Here is a 24,159-nt window from a genome sequence, read left to right as displayed (position 1 = left end):
CCATGTTGGTAAGCTAATAGGTTCCCTGACTGTCACACTGTTGGATCAAAGATCCTTCATTAAAAATGAACTCTCCCTACATGTTAAATGACCATCTGAGCTGACCATCTCTAATTCATCAGTCCTCACCTTCCCCAGGCTGATCCCGGTCCTCTTGACCAGCGCCTGTAGCCGGGCGATGGTCTCGTTCTCCCTCAGCGGGTAAGAGCTGAGAGGTAGCCCCAGGTTGCCGTTGCGGTTGTCGGACACCATGTCGACAGATCGGAAGGTGTACCTGGCCTGGCTGTTGCTGGAGTGAACGTTTCCCTCTGGAGACACGCCAAAGGACATGAGCACCTCTGAGATCTCCTGGATGAACTCCAGCTTGTTGGGAAACTGCGGCAGCTCCTCTGGCAGTTCAATGAACTGATTATCAATGTCCACGAAACACAAGTTAGCCTGGGGGGGGGAGATAAAAAAAACAACAATCGAAGTTAGAAATATCATAAAAAAACAATGTATCATCTTTACAATAATTAAAGGTATTAAACTAGTGCTGTTAAAACTGGAAATACCAAAAGCTGTTTGGTAAAAGGTTCTGCTTGTTAACTGAATCCACATCTGATATTATGGTTATGTCTTCAACCAAGGTGGACAAAAAAAAAAAGAAAAAAAAAGCAGAACCAAACCACTACTAAGCCGACTGACTTAAAAAATGGCGGTATACTGTGGGGACATGAGAGTTAAAAAGAAACGGGATCAGGGTCTAATTATCTGCAGTAACCAAACACCTCAAAGTAGCTTAACAACCTAGACAGGTGAGGAGTTAGATGAAGAAACATCAAGACCTAGAAGTAGTACAGGAAATGTAGTTCTGTTGTTAATCCAGAAAAGTCCATTTAAGAGTCCCCAGTTTGCTTAAGTTAGTTCAACTCAATGAAAACAAACTTTACTTCTAAACATCAACAGAATGAAAAGAACATTTACTACACAGACTGTATGTGTGTGTGGGCATTTGTCCCACCTCCTGTGGCAGCTCCAGCTTTGTGCGGTCATCCTGCCCGTTTGAGTGTAGGCCCATCAGGTACGGCACCGGAGCGTCCAGGAAATGCAGGAGGGAAGCGGGCAGAATGGGAACATAGACATGCTGCCACTGGAAGGGGAACATGAGGGCCGTGATGCTCTCCGCCACAGTCATCAGCCTCTGGTAATCTGTTTCACACACAAAAAAGCAGAAATACACATTCTTTAATCATATTATCAGTTTAATGTCTGACTTGCTTGTGAAACACAAAGGTAAACCCAAACTGATGGAATACATAATTCCTAAAACTAAAAGAATCTCTGCTAACCAACACAAAACAGACGCCTGATTAAATCAGATGTCAGATCAGCTGAGGATCATTAAGGCTCATCAGCTGATGAAGGATAAAAAAAAAAACCCACCACAAAACAAAACAAAAACTGCTGACAAAAATGAGCTCCAGTTCAAAGAAATTATTTTCAACATAGTCTGATGCATATCTGTAGGAATTTTCTGGAGCAAAGACTGCATCCTGCAGAGACAAATTAAACTAACAAGAGCTGACAGGAAGCTAAATAACTTGTATTTGTTGTGCAACCGAATGACTGCAGATTTACAACGGTCTTAAAGAAAGTTCCCGGGATGGCAGTCAAAGGGATATGAATGTAAACATTTGCATTGGATGATCATTAAATACTGAAACAATACTCCACTTGAGGGACTTCTTTAACATTGCTCAAATGACAAGGCTAATATAAAGTGCATATTTTATAAATGTTTCCAAAGATGAGCTAAAGAAAAACTACAAGTCTGTTTGTTCTGTCAGTAAATTAATGTTATCTGATAGTATTTTCGAGTTAAGTGGAGAAGAGTCTTGTTATTTTTTAAAGGTTTGATTAAGGACCAACACCTCTAAGAACCTGCAGTACATTTTTTAAGTAACACAGTCCTTAATGAGAAACACCCCCAGAAAAACCAGATAAATGTAAAAGTGTTCATCTCTACAGCAATTAACAACTTTTAAAGCCATATTAGAACTCTGTGATAAAAGGAAAGTCTGCATTTATTGTTAAACTAGAGCGTTTAAAAAAGGGATTTCTAAATATTACAAACTGAAATAAAAAACATGCTGTGGTGCTAGAATTAATGCAAACTATTGTCACCCTTAAAATAAACCAAACTGATAAAGCACCAGTTTTGGTTTCTTCTTTCTCTAAGGTGTCACCCCCCATTGCCTCCCTGGAGAATGAAGACACTGAAGCGTGACACAGCTGCATCCAGCTCCCCAGCTGCTCGACTTGAAATTCCTCCACCAGGACTTCACGCCTCAGTCAAAGGTTATACAAGCAAATATGTGTGCAGTCCTTCTGGTCTGCATTCCTGCCCAATCCCACCCAACACCTACTGTGCAGCTCTGCCTCTCCTCTTATGGTGCCAGGAGAAATGCCATTGCTACTTTTGGCTATATGCTGGTTCATAAGTGATCCTCAAGCACAATGCCTTTCCCAGGATAGGGACAAGCATACTAACATCAGCCAACCCCCTTTTAAAGTAGGCCATAAGAACAGGAGACTACTTAAAAAGCTGCATGACTTAAATATTTTGCAGCTGACCTAAATGAGAGCAGATTCTAGTTTTGGAAGTCAAGTCCTGCTGCCAACTATTGACTCCCTCAGTGCAGATGTGACAGAGCAGAAATCTGAGAAATTAAAGTATTTTTGATTTCATTAACAGGGGAAAAAAAAAAAGATTTAAAAAGGCAAAGTTAAATCCTTTGTCTTATTCTCCGGAAATAAAGAGTGATTCTGTCAGACCAGAATGTCGTCCTTAGAGAAATCAGAAGAAACCAATACCACAGGTCCAGATACATGCAGCTGAACTTTTAAAATAATAAAATTAGACCTAAGTTCTGTAAGTTGAAATGAAAAATAGGACCTTATTACCTAATGATTGTGTGCCATCTGTGCTGAGGATGAGGGGGAACATCTGCAGCCATTTTTATTGCTGTGATTCTCAAGAGTCTACATTTGTGCGTTAAAACATCCAGCCAGGTCAGATCTTCCCATCACGCCACTCTCCTCTAATCTGAATTGTCGCTTTCAGCTGCATGAATCACACGGAGGAGGAAAGCGCCTAGGAATACAAATGAATCAAAGCCTGACTCTAGCTCGTTAGCCGCTCCATCTTATTAGAGAAAAAGGACACATGGGGTTTTTATTGTTTTGTTTTCCATTACAAAACACAGCAGGCATTGGTATTCTCTGTTCTTAAAATCAGGCTTCTGAACTTAAAGATCCGTTTCCAACAGACAACAGCCTCCAATTGTTACTGTGTTTGCAGAGCATCCCTCTCCTCAGAGTATTTATTCAAGTGAGCAGCCAATTTTCTTCTGGCCGGAAGATCCCCAGGCATCAGCTCTGCTCAGCACCCTTCACATGTTCTGCAGTGATGAGCCTCGCAGAGAGGTATGATGTCACTCCCGACCAATAATAATCATCCCGCATCATCGCCATCCTCCCCCGTCTCCAGGTTGCCTGGCAACACTACAGCTTTCCAACTTAAAAGCTTCTCCCTGCTGGCCCCCGCCGTTTTGTCAATCATTCGCCTCTCTCCCTCTCTGCATTGTAATGGATCTGGTCGAACCACCAGATCCGGCATCCCTTAGCAATCTGCTTATTCCTCCAAAGTCTCTTTAAAAACATGCAGCCTCGGCATATTATACAACACAACAGTTACAGTGTTGATGAATATTAGATACAGGGATGATTAGAAAATCCAGAATTATTTTAATGCATACTACAAGCAGAACCTTGGCCAGTTTCCTATGGAAATATTAAAGCAAAAACAAAAACAATGCTATATTGGAGCTTTAAATCATATAATTAACAATTCCTTTAAAAGGGCAACTTTTCTAAGCTTGTCAAAGATGAGCTGGTCTGCTTAGAGAGGTTAATATTCTGAAAGATGATCATGCAAAGCAGTCCATCAGCCACAGAAACCTACACCTGCACTCAAGCCATCCGCTTCAGCTCTCTCTCATGCCTGCCTCAGGCTTTTAACACAACAAAGGCCCCTTACAGAAGAATCTCTAGGTAATAATCTGATGGCAAGATAATCTAAAACCACCTGCAAAAAAAAAAAAATCACCTTCAACTCACTCCCATTTTGATAAATCAAATATTTAACAGTCTGATTGGCTGGGGAATCCCTCTGGGAATCTAGTTCTACATCGTCCCATCAATTAATTGTTTACTTTTAGTCTGTACATTTATCACTTCAGCCATTGTGTGCATGAATGTGGAGCAGCAGAAGAGGCCTACTTACGCTGCGAGTAGAGCAGGATCTGCAGCTCCAGCAGGGCGCATGTAAACAGCTGCAGAACGTTCTCCACCCCGAGCAAGTTAAACATTTCACTGATGGCGAAGTCAAAGAGTGGGAGCTCGGAAGTGCTCGGCCTCTGGCACACGATGGGGCCGTAGACGCCCGAGAACTTGAGCGAGCGCCCTGAAGGTGGCAGAGGCACCTCGTACAGGATGTTGTAGATGTAGCTCTCCAGTGGCAGTGGCGGGGGTAAGGGGGACGAGACGGCCTGGTGAAGCTGCTCCAGGACCTTCCGGCAGGCCTGAGCAAAAGCCATGGGCGTTATCAGGCAGATGCATTTGGACACGTACAGAGTGTCTCGGCTGATGTCATACGAGTTGAAGCGCTGCAGGCGGGAGATTGCCGGAGCGGCGTGGAGCACAGGACGGGTCTGGGGGAGCCCCTGCTTCTCTGGTCCTTTTGGGGAGGTGGGGGTGTGCAAGATGTCGTACTGCTCCGCGTTGTGCATGTGGTAAAGAGTCTGCATGGCGCTGCATATTTGCTTGCTGGTCACCTCCTCAAAGAAAGTGAGGGCGAAGCCATAGGTCCGAGAGCCGTCCTCTCTGGTGATGATGAAGGAGTGGAACTGAGGCTCTCTGGAGTCTGTCTGCGTCCTAAACGACAGACCCTTCGGCATGCAGAGCTGCAGGAGGAGGTACGGAGAGGAAATCGGGGATTATAATCTAAACAAAGCACCTTAGAATGAATGAATAACTTTTGTCAAACACAAAGAATCTTACCATGCCAACTGCATCCTGGTCAAATGGATTCCACTCCACATTGTCAGGATAATGTGCTAGGACTTTGGATTTAAAAGTTCTCCGTAATGGACTCTGCTCAAAATTCTCACCTGGAAGTCAAAACAGCACAGAAAAATACAAAAAAGAAAAAGAAAAAAAAGACAAGTATAGACTGAGTTATTTAATCAGACAAAGCAGTTACTTAGAAAAGATGAAATTTGATCAAAAGCAAGCTACGAGTGCCAGGCGCATCGCCAAGGGAAATAAAAGAGAAAAATAAAATCAGCACGTTTCTTTTTAGAGGAAGTTTGTATTGCATCATGTAAAGCTGCCATCTGCATCCTGTGCCCCCCTCCTCCCAAAAAAAAGTCAACAAATCAACAGCTCCAGGTAAAACTTTGTGGATGAAAATGCTTCACGACAGCTTTAATGGCAGTACAGAGGGAGAAATCAGTCAGAGAAGCACAAGTTGAGTTGATTTAGACCCAGAGTAAAGCAGAAGTGATGCACACACCAAAGGCAGGACTGAGAAAGTCATTCAGAGTGTAAAGGAGAGGGGTAGGACATTGACCAAGCGATGCCAGTGCAGGCGACACTGGATGTGTGTGCGAGATACAGAAGCGGTGATTGTCAGGGATCAGCTCCCTGTTCAGCTGCTACTGGAGGGGAGGAGCTTCACGAAAACCAGGAGGAGAGAAGTTAGGGGTGCACGAAACAGGAAGGGCAAAAAAAATATTCTCCCCAGACTTTTGGGTTTCAAAAGAAAAAAAAAAAAGAGGAGGGGATGCAAAAGTTGGGGTTGGGGGGGTAGACAAGGTGCATCAGGTTGAAGGTTAGGGATTGGGGGTCAAAGCTAAGCTTAGGTCGGGAGGGAGGAAAAAAGCAGTGTGTGTGGTGGAAACGGTTACCTTCGTTTGACCTCGCCAATTTTCCTCTGGCCCCATCTCTGAATTTAGTATCCTCTATATACTGGCATAAAGCTACACAACAAATAAAACAAAACAAATGGGATAAGTAAAGACCTGGTTCTTGTTGGGTGGCGCATCACTTCTCAAGTTTAGGCATCAAACATCCTTACGGGTCTATTTTAGAGCTTTACTCTGAGAAATACACAAACACACAAAGTAGGTTCTGAGTTCTAAAGGCTCCTCCTACAGATGCAGGGTGACCAGCGTGCTGCAGCCCGCTCTAAAGCTCCCGTCTCAACACAAAGGAAGGGAACCAGTTGAACTAGAGGCTTCGTTAGACTGGAATAACTGAAAAATATATATATATATCTTTAGAGCTGAAAGCAAACCTGAGCCAGCTAAACTGCAGTGAATTAAATCTCTCCATATTCACCCAGCCATGTTTAGAAAGTCATTGTAACAGAAACCCAGGCTTTACTGAACCCCCGGGCTGTTCGCCTCCATGATATCACAAACATGCATTTTTCTATACACCTTTAAACAGTGTATAAGCCACAGAGTAAGGCCAACATTGTCCCCCCCCCCCCATTTTTAAATGAATTGCATCAAAATCTGTTATTCTAGCCTATTGGGTTGGCTTTTCTGAGTTTTCAAGTATCTAAATTTTAGGAGGAAATTCCAGGGTGTTCAATGGTAAAGTATTAATATTTATTCTGTTCATGTGATACAGATTCCAGATAAGAGTCAAGTCTCTAAAATGTGGATCTCATCAGCGGGTGGTTAGAGGATGGGTAATGGTGAATGCCTGCACTTTCCTCTCAGCCTTGTGGCTATACCAGCTTATCTAACATTTCACACAAAGAGGAGCCTTTGTACTCTTTGCAAGCAATGCTACTTGCAATCCTTGTCATGCATTACATTTGCAGAGTAATAACGGACAAATATCTGCCTGCACAAGATCACTGTCATGCAGCACACAAAGTCCAGGGATGCAGGTTTCTAAAGCATTTCTGGCTCCTCAACGCCGCCGCTGACATATAGCTGTTCTCTGGCTTTGATGTTACCGACAAGAAACAAGAACTTTCCCCACAAGGCAGAGGAAGTTGTTATTAATTAAATATGTTAAACAATAGCTTTCACACAGCAAAGAAATGATCAGTTTCCTCAGTGATATTATCCTCTTCTGTTTGACAATGGTCAGAAATACAAAACACTTTGGAATAATAGATGAATTTTAAAAGAAAATCAATAAAAGTGTCATCGGGGAATCAAGTTTAGAAGTGCAGTCTAAGCTGCAAATGATCCCATCAAAACATTGCCAATGAGCAGCAAACTGAGTTTTATATTAGGCTCTTTAATAAAGATGTTCAAGAGACAGACCGAGAGTCTTGAGGATTTACTTTAATGTCTTTGATGCGTTCATATCCAAACAACCCACACAGATGAAACTAGGCCAGTCGCACAACGCAGACACAACATTAGCAACCAACAGGCAGCTGGATCCCTACCACTAATAAATGTAAGAAACATGGGAAACAGACAAACTCAAAACTGTGGAAATATCTGACTAAAGGGCATCTTTACTAGGTTTTCACAATCCAATCCTAAAAACCTTCAATTCTGTACGATTGCAGGAATAAACTTTATGATTAGAGAGAGCAAATGAAGAGTTTTTATCTGCGATCAATATTTAGAGGTCAATATGGTGTATTTGCGTTCAGACCAAAGGACGCTCTGACATGTGGTGCTGCAAGGGATCAAAGTGTCAATCTTTCAATTGGCTTTAAAACAAAGCTACTTCACCCCAAACATTGTGATCCAATTCAAACGACATATTCCTGGGTAACACCGTTTTATCTATATAACAAAAGGATATAAAAGACATCAGGAAGAATCAAAATATTTTAAAACCCCAGAAAAAAGCAAGACCTTGGACTCAAATAGCAAAGTCTGCTGATTGGGAAACATTAAGAGGTATAAGAGCGGGATGCAGGAGCAAAGCGGAGGAAGTCTATATGAGTTATTTCTATCACGCAAAGAAAAGCAAAGATCCATAAAGATGTTCTCAGAGCTCAGAGTCAATTTGAGTGGATTGGAAAAAAATAATCTACAAGAACAAACCCAACAGGTTTAAGGTCCAAAAATCTGGTTACATATGGATAAAGCGTCCTCAACAGAATACATGTTCTAACATGTTCTCAATCTGAGAATTATGCCACAAACATGTATTAGCTCCAATAGGAAGTAGAGCTAAAAATTTGTAGAAATAGATTCTAAAAATTATTTTCAATAGCCCTTTTTCTTCAGACTAAATAAGTCAAAGAGAAGCAAAAAAGTACTTGACTTTTTTAAGCTTTTTAGCTCTACAAATAAAGACTTTAATACTTGATTCATATTAGATTTATTATTTGTTTGTCTCAGTGAGAAACAAAAAAGGAATTGAAAACCTTGTCCCATTTGTCTCATTCCCTTGTGGTATAAGTTGTACAGATTCAGTAAAAACATTGACTAAATCTAGCATTTCATTTTAGGTTGAATTTCATTTTCAGTATAGCCGACCAGTTCAATATTAAAACCAGAGTTTAAAAATATAAAATATCGTTCTTGTCTCAAATGTCCCCTCACTCACAGCCTGTCAGCTGCTTCACTAAAAACCCTCAGTGACGTCTAATGAATCTACTACAGTGCACATTATTACATCATTCATTGTTCAGAATAACCAAAGGTCTGTGATGATGCCACAAGAGCGTAAATGGATAGCAGACGAGTAATGAAGCAGGTTTTTAATCTGGTGAGGAGCCAGAGACCACCCACAGTTTTACAACGCTTCTGTGCTCCGACACACTTCCTGTGAAGTTACACTCAAAAAGAACTCAACCCCACTTCCTGCAGAGCAGCATGAAATACATACAAAGAGTCTAAACCAGGAAAAAAACATCGATAGTCAGAAGTCAGAGGATCAGGAATCCCCTTCAACTCACAACCGTCACTTCACACTTAAAATGCTCTGAAGAGATTAACCAATCTGATATTTACAGCTGATTCTTGAAATTCCCTTTTGTATCACCTTTAAATGCCCATACAGATGCTTCTTTAAAAACTATAAAGTAGAAATACCACCTAAAATCAAAATACCTTTTTAGAAGCTAATAGACTGATATTAGATATTAATATTGGAGAAGGACAGCCCTGTTTTTTAGCATTGAGAAAAGGGATGGGAATCGAAAACCGGTCTCTGTTCAGAACCGGTTTCGTTTGTTCCAATTCCATGGGACCGTTTGGTAGCTTGCTTAATGATACTCTTAACGGTTCCAGGCAGCACCAGAGCCTAGTGCTGGGCAGGACGATTTGCGTCACATTTTTCCACAAGTCACACAAACAGCATTCAGTAAGCAAGTATGACGTGACCAGGCGTACGTCTAGAAAAGCAAAACTAAAAAATGGAGCCCCATCGGGTAAAGCGACATAAAGTTTGGCTAAATTTTAAGGAAGAGAGAGATGGCAACAAGCCGCTTTGCAATCATTGTAAAGTGGCGATTACATCCGTGGGAGGAAATGCATCAAATATGCAGAAACACCTGCTCACACAACATGGCATACATTTTAACGAATGCCGTGTTTTTGATGGATAGAAGCTAAAGTCAACTCTGGTGGAAAGTAGCTAGTTTCATATCACTGGCTGCGCTTAATGTGGTTCCTAGTAAATCATACGCCATTTCTGGAAATAAACCAGTTTCCTACCTCTCTCTGGGGATATTAAACATGCTATGAAGTTGCTCTGCAGTTCAGGCAGCGAGAGAAATGTGAAGCTTGTTTATTTAGATCAGGGGGAGATGAGATTATTTCCGTAAAATTGTACAGTAATACTTTTTCATTAAACCTATGCCTTCTCCATTACATTTAGATGACTGAGACGAGACGGGTAGCCTGGCTGGCTCAGAGGCTGGCAACTCCGGTTCACTGCCTTCTGTTTTCGCAGAGGCAGGCAGAAATAGAATGTCCCAGGGGAAGGTAGACGAATGTCACCATGCACTTACCAAATTCATTGTTAACAGAATCGATAAGAGAATTGATCAGGAATCAAATCGTTGCACAGAATCGATAAGGGAATCGGAATCGTGAAAATCTTATAAATTCCCAGCCCTAATTGAGAAAAGGTTAAATAAGGATGGTGCTGACCTACAGCCATTATCCCCATTCTAGATGGAGGTGTCAGAAGAAAGCCAAGTGTCGTCAGGTTCATTATTTTAATAGGGATAAAGAACCAAACTTGAATATCTACACATGTTGTGTCAGTGGAAAAATTCAAAATATATTCTCAATATAATTCTAGGTCACATTACCAAACCAGAACATTTTAATAGCGTGACTTCCCTCACCAAGTGTTACAAAATGCTGCCAAACTCTGCATATTCAACTAATTCAAAACTCCACTTCTCAGAAAGTAAATGCAAGAGCATTACAAACAGGGAAAGACTTGATATCTAAAATAAACCTTTCTTAAAAATCCCAATACCTCTTGAAATTGATGTTTAGAAATAAGGTTGTTTACCCTAATATTGTTTTCTCCTCCAGTACTAACTGGCCACATTCTTATTCCCCAAACTTTTTTTGTTAGATTGTAAAGCTAAGCTGATCAGCACGCTACAGAGGAAAAAATGATAATTTAGACTAAGCAAGCTTTCTAGCTGAGCCCTTCGTCCTCATTTGTTTGCAGAGAAGGGTTGAAGAGAGGCTGCCCTGAAAATGTAAAAAGATATTTAGCATCTGAATAAAGAGAGCCTGTCCAGAGTTTACTCATGTCCCTCAGTTCCTGCTGTTTCCAGAGTCGCTGAGAGGCCGCATGGTCATACATATGCAAATCGAGTCCCAAGTGTGCTGCCAAATGCTGTGCTGAAAGACATTTTTTGAATCCATTTCTTTGTTTTCTTTTTCTTTTTCCACCACTGTACATGGGTTAACACCTCACACCATATTTGAAGTAAGAATCACGCAGTAAGTTTAATCTAAAATCCCTGGAGAAAAGCAACACAGAGAGAGACGCTTGCTTTATTCACTGTATTACTCACCCGCCAGCGTTTGTTTAAGCCAAGTGGAAGGCCTAAACTGGTCCAAAAGCTTTTAAAGGGAAGTGGGAACTTTTTCTAATAGTGTAAAAACACAAGTCGCCCTAAAATGTCTTGATTTGATCGGTAAAAAAAAAAAAAAAAAATTGTTTTTTTTTTTGTTTTTTTTTATACCGAAACAACAAAAGAAAACAGAAGGAATTCTTTTAATGTAATAATTTCCAAATATTTTCTTATAAATAATAAGGAGCCACAGATCAAGCTTTTTTGACCATAAATGTTGTAAAGCACACAAATGAAAGATATGCAGAAGGTTTTTGGAAAGGACTTAAAATTAAACATTTCAGCCTCAAAACATACGTCTGATCTTTACCTGCTCAAAGCCCTCTGGCTGATTTACTTCTGGATGAAATATGGTGACGGTTCTCTGTTGACACAGCCATTAAAATGTGGAGTAAAGATTTTACATTAGTTAGCTTTTGATCATTGATCAGAACCAATACAGTGATTAATGGCCATTATGACCTCTGGCTGATTGGGCGGTAGATCTCTAATCATCAAGATTTCACCTTTTCAAAGCAACCAGCTACAGAAATCCCCAACTTCTGCATCTCTACCCAACTGACTCAGCCAACCTTATTAGAGATAAGAGAAAAACTAAAAACTTTGAGTATCTTTTTAGGGCTTATTCAAAAAAAGAGAACAGAAAGTATAATCAACTGCAGCTAAGAAATGTAAACTTGGCTGGAGCCATGAAGCACTTCTTATAATTGTCTCTATTAATTTATTCCTGACTAAACAAAAATGAGAACTTCTAGGAACAGCATACCCTCAACAAACATTTATGTGAAGCTTTTGACAATGGAATTTCCACACCGTTTCCTCTCTACGACTCATAACTGAAACAGTTGATAAGGGCAAGCCCCTAACCTGTTTCTACAGTAAACAGCAGCAACATGCTGTAAGTAGAGCATCAAAGATGTTTGACCTCAAAGCTTCAGGCTGCATATCTGAGCAAAGCTTCAGTGGGTTACACTTTCTGTCTCTGCACAGAGACTTAAAAGAAGTGCTATCACACACCTTGGGTAAAATAACCCCAACAAAAACCAAACACATCATATGCATTAAAGTTAACTTAAAAAGGTGTTGTTGTTATTTTTAAGAACATAGTATAAAGCATAGCCAGTAAGACTATATTTAATTTAAAGGACTCTGAATATTAGGTTAAACATGACAGAAAGAGAAACAGCATCATGCCTTATTTCTCACTTTTCAGTATCACACTGAAGCAACAAGCATCTTCTGAAAATCAGGAATCTCAGCCAGTATTTCCTCTGCCCACACATGTCATAGATTTCGTTTTCAGTGTGTGCGTTTGTCCACAAAGAACATTTTCTAAGATCTCCTTTGCTTTTTATACGTTTTAAACTCACGCGTTTATCATTAACAACAGACTTAAAGCTGATAGAGAAAATGAACTTCACAACTGATCAGAGGTAAACAAACAATATAGTCCTTTCCCCAACTACAGTCCGATCTACCCCCCTCTGAACTCTCTGAAGTCGTAGGAACTTAGCCTCTGCTTAAGATGGTACCGATCATGATCAACATTTTGATTATATCAACACAACAAACTTTAATCCAACAAAAAGGCACTAATTCGCCCAAAGCATTGATGTAAACCATGATTAAATCTACCTAGCTTAGTACACAACAAACAGACCAAAACAGTTGAGTTTCTGCACGTCTGGATTAGAGCCTAATTGACCGTTCTCAAGGCAAAGCACTGACTGAAGACCAACCAACAGGTTATGATGCTCCTGTATCAGCAGCACTGAACTGGTACACATAAAGTCAGTCTTAGTTCCGCCACTTTGACAAAGTTGGTTCAGATGAGACACTGGCTGAATTTGAATTCATGGGCTGCGTCGTAGGCCGATTACGTCATAGCTCGGCGCCGAAGTCTGTTCGGATTGGAAGACTCCTCGTTATGAGGCCGACAAATGCATCCTCCTTTTTGCCTGATTTGAAGGAAGGGTGCGGTGTATCCTAATATATCTGCAGTGTGGGGATTATAAATCTGGTATGATTTTCATTTTTTAATTTGCTATTTTACACAATTTGCTTAACTGATCAATTTTGTTGTTGAACATAAGAGATTTTGCAGATATATTTTTATACATACATTGTTAAGATTTACTTATATCTTTCTACCCCTTTTATATCATCACATTTTCTTTTATTTGTACATGGTCCCAGTGGTTGTCACCTTTATTCCACTCTGTATTCTCATGAGTAAAGTCTTTGTTCACTTTACAATAAAGAGAAGGGAAAAAAAAAACTTTTTTTTTTGTTAGTTTTTACGGCACTAGTTTTTATGGACAGTAGGCTGACAGTAAAGGGGGTATGAGAGAGAGGGAGAGACATGTGGGAAAGGCCCACAGGCCGGATTCAAACCCGGATCGCCCACGTCGAGACCTAAGGCCTCCATACATGGGTTGTGTGCGCTAACCACTGCGCCACCAAAGCACACCTCAAAGGAAACAGTTTTAAAAAGTTCTGTATTCATCCTTTTTTCCTGCTTTGTGTGTCAACTTTTTATGGTTACTAAGCAACGGAGCCTTTCGGTGGTGAAAGCCGCAGAAGGCTAGACCTGTTTGAATCAATAGCCAAAACTCTTCCGGACTCCTTATTTTCACAGACTTGGAAGGACCCGGTGCTGGTAGACCGCATCCTTGGAAGACGCCTCCGACAGGTGGGAAACTGAAGCGGCAATAAACAGCCGCCCACCCCCTCCTGTCCAACCTTTTTTCAGTAGCAGCATACATAGCTAAAAAAAAAATAAGAGTGGACACAGGCGGAGGCTAACAGGTAGGAACAGAAACTGAAACCTCTAGTTGAACCCAGCTGAGTTAAGTTTGATAAACCCCAAACTTTTATCAAATCCTGGTGCAAAATGACCAGAACCTGATCAAGGCTGCTACTGAATATATTTATATGGACCTTAGGGTCAAAAATCTCCTCATCTTTTCAATGTTTTCTAAAGATAGAAAAAAAGGATATTAATACTTGATCGAGAGTTACATGTCCAATAATAGTTTTTTCTGTCATTGCCCATTAGGGCTGTGCAATTAATTGCATTTGCAATATATTCACAGTTTTTGAATAGCAGAAGTACTCAATTTTAATCACACTATATTTAACAAGTGTAAAATTTTACATTTCTCCTTCAGTCCTCTAGGGGGCAGTAAAACTCTTAAAGTGGGGTTGTCACCGCACAGAAAGGTAGAGAGATTTTCAGCTAGCATGCAGATCGGTGCATGCACGTAGAAATAAGCCCTTTTCAGACAAGGTAACAGTAAAATTCTGCAACAATGGACTCTGGGCAAGCAAAATAAAATAAAAAAACATGAAAAGCTGGGGTAAAACATCTAAAAGCTTGAGGTTAGTGTAAAGGATTATCGAGTTAAAAGGCGCAATATTGGTTAAAAATAATCGCAATTTTAATTTTTGGGAGAAGTCGTTCAGCCGTTTTGCCTATTGATTATTGACTTAACAAAGATAACAGGAATATGTTAATGCAGCAAGTCTCCCCATCTCCCATGAAATAAAGATTCCTTTGCCTTTAAAAAGAAAACGGTTTGCAGTATTAATATCGGCATTGAATTGTTGGTAAAAATAATAATAATAATAATAATAATAATAATAATAAATAACCCTACTGATTAGTTGCAATAAAAAGGGGACTGCAGACTCTTAAGCTTTTTCTGCATCCCAAAAACTAACAGTGAATTGGCCCTTAAAGCAATAAACAGGAACTCAAGCAAAGGAAGTTAAAAAGGAGAACCACATCAGCCTAAGACAACTAAAAAGATTTTTGGTCACGTTATTGCTGTGCTGTAGGGAGGAAAGAAGTTTCTTGCAGCAGCTGCCTTTCACTACCTGCTGAGTCACTATAAATCACGCTAGCATGAGACAGAGAGGAGATAAGAGAGAAAATGTTATCAAATGCCAGAGGCGTTTAATTTGTGAGGTTTCAGAAGTGAAAAAACACATTAAGGATATCCAAATTAAAGCTAGCTGAACCCAATGGGATTCTACATGTAGTCGTTAACAGGTATGAGACCAAATGACTCTTTATTAACAAACAGCAGGAAGAGTCTCAGTGGAGTGAGAAAAAAACTTCAGGGATTTTCTTTTGTTGATGGGCATAGCAACATGTCTGAATTTAAACACAGCCTTAGAGATACCATCTGAGATAAGTAGACCACTTTTTAGTTTTTAAACATTCAGGGTTTTCCCATCAAGCACTGTTAACAGGGACATTACTACGGAAAACCCTGACATTAGTACAGAATGGTGGCATCATAAACAATTGCTAATATATAGCAACTGCGCTGATAAACCAGGTCTGACCCCAACACAGACTCATCTAAAACAGAAAGCACATTTAAAGCAAACTGAAGAGTTTAATTCCAACTCATTATCTTTCCCCAATGAATTAACTAGATGAGGAAAAAATATAAGCCACTGGATTTGCATTAAAAATAATGATCAGATTAAGATATTTAAAAAGTATATTTTAAGTAAAAAAAAAAACCTTAAGCTTGCCTCTACATATTACACATTTGAACTGTGAAGTACTAACAATTAAAACTCAGCAAAACCAAGCATTCAAAACTGAAGCCTAGAAATACAGTAGAGAGTGTAATTCAATATATATGGGCCCTGAACAGCACAACACAATACAAACAGGACAGGGCTGTTTTATAGATAAATCGTAAACAGATGTTACAATAATATTCTCTGATTTTATGGTTTTATTCCCCATCATTTGGATGCTCTCTGGATTCAGTGCTGGAGGTGGAAAACAAAGGATCCCAACTAAAATATCTTCTCTGTTGGATAATGTCTCCCACCCCATGCATGAAGCTGTTGCTGAACTGGAGAGGTCCTTCAGTGACAGACTGCTGCACCCTAAATGCACCAGGGAGTGTTATCACATATTCTTTCTCCCAGCAGCTCTAAGACTCTATAACCACCACTTTTCCCAACAACCTCAATAAATTTTTACATTCATGCTAATTTTTGCAGTTTCTATCTTAGTCAGTTAAATAACATGCTGCTGTCATTTTTAGCACATCTCTTGTGTTGCTGCTATTTTTCATTTCAATTCAATTTATTTATATAGCGCCAATTCACAACACGTCATCTCAAGGCACTTTACAGTTCACCAGATCATCCAGTCAAATTGATTCAAAGTTTTCTATGAAAAGAAAACCAGTTGATTGCATGGACTCATTGACTCAGATGCAATCCTTCACACCAAGTATGCTTTTAGCGACAGTGGAGAGGAAAAACTCCCTTTTAACAGGAAGAAACCTTCAGCAGAACCAGATCACATTTTACTGTAAAAATGTCCACTGCTGCATTTGATTTTTTTTTTCCTACTTCCAGATACAGAGTATTTCTGTTGTAAAAACCTTTTACAGAAAAATACTATTTTCCTATCTGTTATATGTATACACTTTCTAATGTGCATCATTTTTGCACATTATCTCCCCCTTTGCAGCTGTAAACACCACAATTTCCCCATTGTGGGACAATAAAGGGATTTCTATTCTATCAAACCAGCTGGGTTGAGATCTGATTGGAAACATAAACATGATATCAAATCCCAATCACATATACCCAATGTTAAGCATTTCACACTGCCACATGTGCCAGATGTTTCTTTCAAATTGATGTTGCTCTTCTGTTGTGAGAAAGCCTGATCAAACAGGGAGTTGTAGTCAAACCAAACAGACCGGGCACACATGGATCCTGAGCTATTGTGCTAAAATTAGGCGCTGAATCTATTTGTATTATGATTTTCTGACAGGAAGGGTGTGCCATTTAAAAAGTGTTACATGTATAGTGCGTCTCTAGTGGATGCTGGCTATGTATGTGGGTGGATCTGAGACTGCATGGCTGTATTTTGATCTTCACATAATTATAACAGGTGTATCAAAGCTTTTATTACTGTAAATATGTGTAAATGCAGGCAATAATAGATTTTTTTTGTTTGTTTGTTTCAAATGTTTATTAATAATAGCACAGCTGAACACGGTCAGAAAGAAGGTGAAGGTCAACCTCTGCATTAAAATGAGATAAAGAGGAATAACCAGTCAGTAATCCCGTCAATCCTAATGGAGCATTAGAAACAAACAGGCTGAAAGCAGGTATGCTAGGCCCGGGGTTATTATGCTCGCTTTGCTTTCACCCCAGCAGACAAAAAATGGTCTGGAAAGGAAAATGTGAAAGCCCAACCCACATACTAATACATAAAATATAAGAAATTATTCAGCCTTTCCCTATTTCCACACAGCATCACCACGACGTATTACCCCAACGGCTAATAGGCTTACCGGACAGTTCGTCGGGTTCCAGCCCGCTTTCGGTGTCGAGTCCGCAGATCACAAAATAATCTGCGAACCGGGAGGAACCGGAGCTGAAGCCGGTGGTCATTTTGAGACTGGTCCGGTGATGCCCTCAGCTCTGGGACGTGGAGCATATTAAAGGAACTGGGAGACGTGATTTCTCCAGTCCATTACGTGAGCGACGTTACTGCAAGGGTTGAAAATCTGCACTCATATTTAGCTGAAGCCGCAACGGCGACAGCGGAGCGACCCACTTCCGCCCAAACCCCTTCAAAATAAAACGCCGTTTCAAAATAAAACTTCGTTCAAAAATAAAATCTCAACTGAGCCAGAGGCGTAGCCAGAACATTTTTAAAAGGATGACCAGGCAATAACTAATGTACACTGTAGGGTGGCCGAAAGCGGATCGGCACCAGAACCTTAGGGTCAATCTATACTGATCCAACGAACACCCATATTTTCCAAATAAAGACAAACTATACTTTCCTACAACCTTTGTTTTGGGTGTTCTGGGTTGAACATCTTTTCTATTGTCATTACTTACCTACTTTTATCAATAATCATTCTGCATAAAATATAATTTACAAGTACTAATATCTACATAAATTGTTTATTTACTAAGTTTTTATTAGATTATTTATGTATGATTTAACTGAAGACTGACTTGCATTTTCTCTTCACCCCATATAACACAAAATCTAGTTCTGAAAAGTTAATGTTAGTATATTGATGTGCATAATTAACCACAGTGATTTGTGTCAAATAATTGTTAATCTATGAAAAATTAAAATGTTTTGAATATTGAGAGTATTACTGCTGCCACTGTCAGTATTATGAGGGGAAAAAAATGGTATGGGTGGCCACAGGGGTGGCCGATGATTGGGTAAGGGTGGCCATGGCGACCCCTGGCCCCCCCTCTAGCTCCACCCCTGTACAGAATTAAGTCAAATGTTTTTGGGAGGTTTCTGACACGTTCTGTTCATATACCCGCTTAATTCTATGTAGATATTAGTAAATATCTCAGATCATTTGTCTGCTGAGTAATGATTAGAGTAGCCAAAATGTGGACGCAGGTACAATATGTAAGTAAACATTAACAGCTTCATATGGATATTTAAACCAAAACATACCAGGTAAGTTAGGAACATTAATAATGTACAATAGAATAATTTTGTCTCCTTAATGGTTGGAAAAAGAGAACTGCTCTAAAAAATGTTTTTGTTTAATTATCCAAAGTTAGCTGTCTAGATCAGTTTACAGCATCTGACCCAATATTAACAGCAAGACATTTAAATAAGAATAACAGCTAATTTATTCAAACTCTTTTTTATCCCGCTTTATTTGTTGAACCATTTCGTAGGTTACATATATTTCTGTAGAGGATATAAAGATGCAAATAAATTTTTGACCTCAACTTTGTAGTATATAAATAATTGCTTACTGTTCTTATTAGCTTTTTAGATATATTCAATTTGTTTTGTCATATGTTTAAATATGAACTATTGAGTAATATCATTCAGTTACAAAATGGCTTCTAACCTCTCTTAATATGATTTCAAAAGGAAAACACTTCGGTGGTGTCACAAGGTTTCCAAACCACCATAGAAAGGTTTTAAAGGAAGATAATAAGACAGGCTGCCAGGATTTCCCACAATTTCCCCAATGTGGGACAATAAAGAGATTTTCTATTCTATTCTAGGATTGCCTGAATGAGCCAATGTCACCGCCTGGTGGCACTATTCTATTATGGTTGCCTAAAATGTCCCGTCTCATTTTAAGGGGTTGTCTTCTCCCACATATCAAGTTAAACACACATTTTTAATATAAGTAAATTAGATGGTACCTGAGTGAGGAGTTCATTCAAACCTAAAACAAACAAAAATATACTTCTCTTAAAGGAAAGATTCTGTATTAAATCAGACTTTAGAAAGATCAGTTTTCCTGGTTAAAAGTTTAGCCTGGGCAGAGAGTTGCAATCTTTTTTCTACAAAGCGATACACTGCTTAGCAGATATTACTGCCTTTCAATAATCCAAAAAGAATGAACTGAATGACAAATCATATTTAATTAAGTTAAATGAATAAAAATCAATATTCAGTGTCAAGTCTAAAACTTATAAACATGTATTAAAATCTACCTGCTTAAATTTCCTGTCAGATGATGGAAAGTAATTTCTTGATTTTATTTGAAGATGAAATAAGATTAATTTTCTTGTAATTTCCAGTGGGTTTTGACTATTACACATTTAAATAATTCAAATTCCCATTTTTAAGTCACAATTAGTGCAGTAAACATCCTGTTAAACAACAAAAAAGGACATTTTTATCATAACTATGCAATAGGTTACCAAGTTACAGGATTACATAACGTAAATACAGATGGATACATCATCACGAGGATGAACTGGAACCAGTAAAAGCAACAGATGGCTTTCCAACCTCTGAGTACATCTCCACTCTGATGGACTGCATTTTTTCTTAATAAGTTAAAAATACTGACAGAAGAGGATCAATCATTGGAAGTTCTCTCAGTAAGAGAATCATTAACCTTTAAAAAGGTACACTGAGGTCAAAGGACAACCTTTGAGGCAGAGAAGCCAAACCTGACTTTAGTTAAAGCAGTACATCCATTTTCTTACTGATCACATCATATTCAAAAAAAAAAAAAATCAGAAAGATGTGACAAAGCATTGTGTTTGTGATATAGATAATTTAGATACACAAAAAAAATAAATAAATATTAAGGAAGGTTGGGGATTTAAAGATGCTACCATTGGAAGGTGTTATTCAGCTTAAATAGGCGACCATTGTTCCACTAACTTTAAAGATGAATGTTTTCCTACGCCTCAATAAGACACTAATGGCACTGATGCAGACAGCATCAGCTGCAGCAAAACCATCAATATATCCTACTAGTAGTAGCACCTTTACTCGTCAAGACACAATTAAAATACCAGTGCCTTAAATAAAAACAAATACAATCTAATTTCTCTTTTAGAAGATTTGCCAGAATAAGCAACAGGAGTCAGAAAAGAAAAAAAAAAAAAAAATAATTTGCATAGAAGCAGACAAGTTGAAATTTTTGTTAACATGAGGAAAAAGCCACCAAAACATGCATTTTGTGGTCAGCGCGTGTTACGACTTCTTCGCCAACAGCACGCAAGCAGCTGGCAGTCTGACTGAAACAGAAGCAGCCGCTACGACGGCTGCGTGTTCCTGAACCGAGCAAAACGGGACGTCAGGACCAGCCAGCGAATGAGATGCTGAGTTTGTCGGAAGAGTTCTACTCTAGTTTCTGCTGCAACTTCTTCTGGAAGCAGACGGGCAAGATGGAGAGCACGGCGAGGATCCCAAGCACAGCCAGGGAGTTCCAGGACACAGCCTCGCCGGCGGTGGTAAGCTTGTACAGCGTTGTTCCAGCATTGATCGCCACAAAGGACGGTGGCGCCACTCCTAAGATAAACCAAGATAAACACAGGTGAGTCAGTAACAACCAATCTCACCAACAGTAAAATAAAACAAAAAGCACTTAGGACTTTACCGAGGAAGGTGCCGACAAAGAACACCCCCAAAGGCACATTGATAACAGGCGAGGTGATGTTAATGAACCAGTTAGGAAGAAAGGGTGTTATCCTCAGGAAGATGATGTAATTGATTAAATGATCTCTGTGTTTGTCAACCTGTCAAAAAAATATATATATATAAAAATGTGATGCAACACAACAGACTGGTGACAAACCCTACATCCTTTAGCTTTACAGTAGAAATAACAAGAAAAGACTTAACAGCTTCACTGCATCTGCATAGAGCTAAAGTTGCTTGATCTAAACAATAAAGTCCCAAATTCCCAGTTGAAGTTCTTTTTTTTTCCTCTCAAAAGCAGAGCCTGAAGTTCACCTAAAACATGTCATGTTGAACCTTCAGAGGTTCCTTAAAAGTGCATATTTATATTATTACCTGTTGGGACCATTTCTGTGCTCGCTCTGTGAGGTATTTGTAGACCACAGGTCTGCCCACCAGATATGACAACATGTAGCAGAAGGAAGCTCCAAGGCCAGAACACTGTCAGGATATTAGACACATGATGAAATATTAACACATGGTCAGGAAACCTCACAACTTGCGTTAAAAATGAACACAACTTAGAAAAAAAAAAAAAAAAAACACAAAATAACATTGTTAGAACAAAACCCTCCCTGAGATAAAAATAACAGCATATTAGCGCACCGTCTATCTTTAACCAGCAGCTATATAAACAGTAGTAGCGCTGTTATTTAGAAACCAGACCATGTCGCTCCAAAGAAGACACAGAGGCCTTTGGTTTTCGCACTTTAACCACAGCCGTCGCTGTCATGAACACATTTCTGAATTTATTTTTTTGCACACATCATTAGAATGTAGAAAAACTAAAGTGATTAAGGTACAAGTCATGTCACAGTTTTTAAGGTTTGGATGTTCAATTCAAATGTCTACAGAGATATGAAGAAAAAAAACAACACTGTAATTCTATTTAGATTATTCTGGATGTACCGTTACATTAATTAGGTTGCCACTGTCAAATAGTGACAGTTTCAGTTTCGTTTTGTCACCTTTTGGTTACTCACCAAGCAGACTAAGAAAAGAGCCAGATGGAAAGGGTAAAGGTAGCCAGACAGGATGCTTAGGAAAATAGATCCAGGTATGGCAAACGTCTGGAGGCTGAGAGGAGGGTTAAGGTGAACAACTTTACAAATACATCAGGCACAAAAAAAAGACTTTCTAAAAAGCGTTATATGTCACAAAGTTCCAATCGATATTCAATCAAATGCTGCCATGAAACAAGCAAAATCCAACAAAAACATTAATAATGAATGGTTGCTTTTTGCCAAAATAGGGAAAAGTGATATTGACAAGTTAAAAGAAAACAATGTTTTTTAGTTTTTTTTCCTCTTAATTCAAGGATACAAAACATAGGTTGCAAAGTAAGCCACCAACACCTCGGTGTAGTAGGTGTCCTTGTATTTGGACAACACTGTTCCTAAAGCTTTGGCATCATCCATGTCTTTAGGTATCTTGATTTTTTCCATTTCATCCCTGTATTTAAAAAAAAAAGAGAGAGAGAGAGAGAACTCTGATTCAGAACAAAGCATTAAATCCCCATTTTAGACAAACAAAACTGTCACTTTTACTGTGACTACTCAAGATGTTGACAATTTTCCCATAAATGAGGTAAAAAGTGAAGATGTTGCTTGTAACATCCCCCTCGGTTTAAGAAATCACATAACTTCCAAATTTTTCTTTTCATCTAGTTGTGAAACAGTAGATATGGACCCATTAATGAAAGATAAGAGCATTAAAATACCACTTAAGATAGATTAAAAGTCTAACATTTTTTGCAGGAGAAAACAAAGAACATATTTATTATGCTTTTCACCCTAAAGAAGGCTCTGATTATTCATATAGCATTAACTGATTAATAAAGAACTAAACAAAAAAAATAAAATAAATGACAGAGAAAATCTGAAAAGTAGAACTTATTTGATTTTTTTTTTTATTTTTTTTTTTTATAAACACTGCCACCTCCTCCACAGATGACCAATACACAGATGGCTGAAGCAAACAGCAACTTACTCTTGAAGCTCTGGGAAGTTTCTGTAGACCAGGTACATGACTGAGGCAGAGCAGGCGAATATTGACGCCAGGATCAGCAGAGACATACGCGTTGATCCTCCTATACTTTGTTGAGCCTCTGTAAGAAAAAGTAAGGAAATGGTAAACGATAACTAACTCTTCATATAATTGTAATGTTTATGTTAAAAGTATACAAACTTCCTCCCTGAGAGTTTTGTGAAACATGTTTGTGTGTTTTGCATCACTTCTTGAAGCCCCTAAGGGAGCTCTGCCTCATATGGGACACTCTTGCTCTTGCTGTTGCAGTATATTTAATAAAGGTTTTAAAAAAATGTGTAGAAAAGATCATACTATTTAAGAACAGTCCAAGGATATCATGTTATTCTGAGAACCTTTTAGCATTTTCTATTTAATCTAAGTCAGCAAGTGTATGATTGATAGGGCTAAAGAACCATATTAAATGCAAATTATTAAAAGAAAAACATAAACAATGAGGGCTGAAAAGTGCAAACCTGATGTTATTTTTTTAATGCCTAGTTTTCTGACACTGTATTTAAACTCATAAATAAACATAACATTAAAAGCTATTTGGCCAACCCAATGTCTGGCTGAATGAGGGGAGCATCTCTGGCTTTCAGACTAGCGGCAGACAGCAATGCACCCACTAAGCCTGGTTAACTAGATTTTAAGAGCGTAAACAATGATACATTTTGTTTTAACATTCTAAACACCTTTAATAAATCCACATCATTTGATCAAATGTGTACACCTCTTTAATACTCTTTAATTTGAAACACAATATAACCATACAAAAAGAAAGAAGAAGCTCAGATCTGCTCTGAATGTTACGAAAGAGGATTAGGGCCACTGAAAAGAATTTTAAAAAGTTAACTGATTTCTAAATTTTATTTCAGTTTAATATGAGAAAAAGTCAAAATTCTGAGGGAAAAAAAAGTCAAAATTCTGAGAAAAAAAGTCAGATCTGAGAAAAAAAAGTCAGAATTTTGAGAAAAAAAAGTCAGAATTTTGAGAAAAAAAAGTCAGAATTTTGAGG

At 38.8% G+C, this 24,159-nt stretch overlaps 2 protein-coding genes across 5 annotated transcripts in view; both read right to left on the bottom strand.

Annotated features, from left to right (window-relative positions):
• dennd5a (DENN/MADD domain containing 5A) overlaps positions 1 to 17,736 on the bottom strand; it is a 31,751-nt gene extending 14,015 nt beyond the window's left edge. For 2 of the 4 annotated variants that reach the window (XM_015405297.1, XM_015405299.1), the window contains exons 1-6: positions 17,485 to 17,736; positions 6,012 to 6,083; positions 5,104 to 5,213; positions 4,328 to 5,006; positions 1,004 to 1,191; positions 130 to 438 (exon numbers count right to left, since the gene is read on the bottom strand). In XM_015405297.1, the coding sequence (XP_015260783.1) occupies positions 130 to 438; positions 1,004 to 1,191; positions 4,328 to 5,006; positions 5,104 to 5,213; positions 6,012 to 6,083; positions 17,485 to 17,584 (1,458 nt within the window). In that variant the 5' untranslated portion in view covers positions 17,585 to 17,736. The remainder of the gene's footprint in view (positions 1 to 129; positions 439 to 1,003; positions 1,192 to 4,327; positions 5,007 to 5,103; positions 5,214 to 6,011; positions 6,084 to 17,484) is intronic. The other 2 variants (XM_015405298.1, XM_015405300.1) reach the window with 2 other exon arrangements.
• Positions 17,737 to 19,366: 1,630 nt separating this feature from the next.
• tmem41b (transmembrane protein 41B) overlaps positions 19,367 to 24,159 on the bottom strand; it is a 6,985-nt gene continuing 2,192 nt past the window's right edge. The window contains exons 2-7 of the mRNA XM_015405292.1: positions 23,106 to 23,223; positions 22,440 to 22,568; positions 22,100 to 22,193; positions 21,453 to 21,557; positions 21,037 to 21,175; positions 19,367 to 20,948 (exon numbers count right to left, since the gene is read on the bottom strand). Of these exons, the coding sequence (XP_015260778.1) occupies positions 20,779 to 20,948; positions 21,037 to 21,175; positions 21,453 to 21,557; positions 22,100 to 22,193; positions 22,440 to 22,568; positions 23,106 to 23,223 (755 nt within the window). The 3' untranslated portion in view covers positions 19,367 to 20,778. The remainder of the gene's footprint in view (positions 20,949 to 21,036; positions 21,176 to 21,452; positions 21,558 to 22,099; positions 22,194 to 22,439; positions 22,569 to 23,105; positions 23,224 to 24,159) is intronic.

This window comes from Cyprinodon variegatus, unplaced genomic scaffold, assembly GCF_000732505.1.
Source record: "Cyprinodon variegatus isolate N-32 unplaced genomic scaffold, C_variegatus-1.0 Scaffold2120, whole genome shotgun sequence".
Lineage (NCBI taxonomy): Eukaryota > Metazoa > Chordata > Actinopteri > Cyprinodontiformes > Cyprinodontidae > Cyprinodon > Cyprinodon variegatus.
Note: the sequence above shows the minus strand (reverse complement) of the source record. Positions and strands in the feature narration are given on the sequence as shown.